Source organism: Charadrius vociferus, unplaced genomic scaffold (genome assembly GCF_000708025.1).
Source record: "Charadrius vociferus isolate BGI_N301 unplaced genomic scaffold, ASM70802v2 scaffold758, whole genome shotgun sequence".
Classification (NCBI taxonomy): Eukaryota; Metazoa; Chordata; class Aves; order Charadriiformes; family Charadriidae; genus Charadrius; species Charadrius vociferus.
The window spans coordinates 1,819,026-1,821,725 of record NW_009649934.1 but is presented as its reverse complement, the minus strand read 5'-3'; the positions used below and the strand labels follow the sequence as shown (position 1 = coordinate 1,821,725).

The following is a 2,700-nucleotide window of genomic DNA, read 5'->3' as shown; positions in this document are numbered from 1 at the left end:
AGCCCCGGCACCACCTCCTGCCACGTCCCTTCCCACCCCCATCATCCATCCTGCGTGCCAGACCCCTGGCTGGTGGATCCCTCTCCTTCCTGGCTCACCAGTAGCTGGTGCCTGTGTAATGGTTGTCTTTGGTCTCTTCTCACTGGGAATTTTTTGTCCCTTCTTTCAAGGGCTACGTCTCTTTCCTCCTTTACAGGGATATCATGTCCCTCTTCCACGTGCATCTCCCTTGGTTTCCAGGCAGGCATGTCCTGCCCATCTCAGCCTTGGCTGGACAGGGTTGCCACCTCCTGTGCTTAGGGGTGCCCCTGGGATGGCACCGAGTGCCACCAGGATGACCCTACGCGCTCTGGGAATGGCCCTGGGTGCCCTGAGAATGACCGCAGGTGCCACCAGGATGGCCCTGCACAACCCAGGATGACCCTGGGTGCTGTGGGGATGAACCTGGGTGCCCCAGGATGGCAGTAGGTGTGCTGGAGATGACCCTGGATGCCACCAGGGTGGGCCTGGGTGCTCTGGAGATGAACCTGGTTGCCCCAGGATGGGAGTAGGTGTGCTGGGGATGACACTGGATGCCACCAGGGTGGCCCTAGGTACTCCAGGATGACCCTAGGTGCTCTGAGAATGGCCCTGGGTGCCCTGGTAACGACCACAGGTGCCACCAGGATGGCCCTGGGTGCTCTGGGATGAACCTGGGTGCCCCAGGATGGCAGTAGGTGTGCTGGAGATGACCCTGGATGCCATCAGGGTGGCCCTGGGTGCTCCAGGGTGACCCTAGGTGCTCTGAGGATGGCCCTGGGTGCTCCAGGATGACCCTGGGTGCTTTGCAGACAACCCTGGGTGCCACCAGGAGGGTGCTGGGTGCAGTCCCTGGAGAAGAAGGACGTGGCAGGGTGTGCCAGAGACCAGCGTGACTACTGCATGCCATGGGCCAGGGCTGAGTGCTGCCAGGGGGTGCCAGGCAGGGGCTGGGGGCTGGCAAAGGGCTCTGGCTGGGTGTAAAGCCTTACACCGCCTATCTGCTCTCCCCCTCCGCAGCCTGGGGCTGGTTCTGCCTCCTTACAGCACCTACTACATCCAGGCCAACCTCAGCGACCAGATCCTGCAAGTAAAGTGTAAGTAGCCCCCGGCTTTGCCCGCCGCCCTCTCGCACTCCCGCTCGCCCCCACACCAGCCCGCGACTGTCAGGGGGAAACACGAAGAGCAAAAAAGAGAGATAGGGATCACGATAAGAGGTCCAAAAAAAAAAAAAAAAAAAAAGAAAAAAGAGAAATTAAGAGAGGTGTGAGTAGAGGTGAAGGCACAGAGGGAAAGGAGCTGCCTGCCTGGGGTGCCCTGGGGTGCCAGGGTTTGGTCCTTAACGCTTTGCACCCCAAAACCCCAGCCCCGGCAGGCAGGCGCTGCCCGGTGCAGGCAGGGGCTGTGCCGCTGCCTTTTCACCTCCTGGGGATGAGGGATGATGCTGTAGCAGGCAGTTAATTTGCGAGCCTGGGAAAGTTTGCATGGATCTCTTTGATTTCCTTTGGTTTATTACGATTCTTTGGGTTTGGTTTAAGCCATTTATTCTTCTTTTTATGAGTTCGGTTTCAGTTGGTTTCGCTTTTCGTTTGGAATTAATCTGTGTACATGTGTGTTAGCCTGGCCCCCCCCTTTCTCTTTCTTTCTCTCTCCCCCTGACCCCCAAGCCTTTTTCCCACCGCAGGTCCACGCTGCTCCCGGGGACCCTCTCCCCCGTGGGAGAACCGGACCCTTCCCCTCTCCCCTCCGGTTCCCCCTGTTTCTCCCCCTCTGCTGCTCCGGCGGCTCGACCCCAGCCCCGCTCCGGATCCGGCCCCCGTCGCCCCCTCCATCCATCGCCAGGAGCCCCGCGTCCCTGCGGGGACGAGGCCAGGCTGTCCCCGTCCCCAGGAGGGGGGACCCTCCCAGTCCTCCCCGGCTCTGCCCGCCGTGCCGTGCATGTCCCCTAACTCAGTGAGGACATTTCGATATCAAGACTGTTGCAACTGTTTGCTACTGACTCTCATTTTCCGTTGGAGTATTGAATATATATATATATATTTCTCTAGTTATATCTTTGCTTTTTTTTTTTTAATTCTTATTTCACCGTGGCCTTTTGTTTTCCTTTCGTTACTGGGTTTTTCTTTTTCTTTTTTTCATGTCGTTTTTTGCAAGAGGTTTCCTTTTTGGTATGATTATGATACACAATATTTTTATTCAAACGGCGATTGAATAAAATATTGTTTGTGCCCCCCTTCCCCCTTTCCACCCAACCCCATTTTTTTTTGTTTGTTGTTTTTCTTGCTTTCTCTCTATGGTGGATTCACACAGTACCAAACATCAAAATGAAGGGCAAGTATTTTCAGTCTCAGACCACTCACCTTCACCACCCCGTCCCCTGCCCCGTGTCCAGTCCCCCCCCAGCCCCCCTGCTTCCCCATCTCCCTGCCCGTTTGCCACGCCGAACCTGCAAACCGCCACCGACTCGCCCTTCCTCCCTCCTCTTCCTCCTCCTCCTCCTCCTCTCCTCCAGTTCCTCCTTTATTTGAAAGCAACATGTCTTGTTCTGTCCATGAGAGCTTTGTCACGACGATCCCCCCACTCCCTCCCCGTGCATTGCTCCCAAACCCAGTTCGATATCGTTCAAGAGCCGATCTTGTATGAAACTCTGCCGTTTTCGATCCACGAGGTTTTTCGTAGCTA

The 2,700-nt window shown here is 56.4% G+C and overlaps 1 protein-coding gene across 1 annotated transcript in view; it reads left to right on the top strand.

Moving 5' to 3' along the window:
• The window catches only part of CACNA2D2 (calcium channel, voltage-dependent, alpha 2/delta subunit 2), a 207,649-nt gene that overhangs the window by 190,683 nt on the left and 14,266 nt on the right, over positions 1 to 2,700 (top strand). Inside the window, exon 20 of the mRNA XM_009891300.1 lies at positions 1,039 to 1,108. Within this exon, the coding sequence (XP_009889602.1) occupies positions 1,039 to 1,108 (70 nt within the window). The remainder of the gene's footprint in view (positions 1 to 1,038; positions 1,109 to 2,700) is intronic.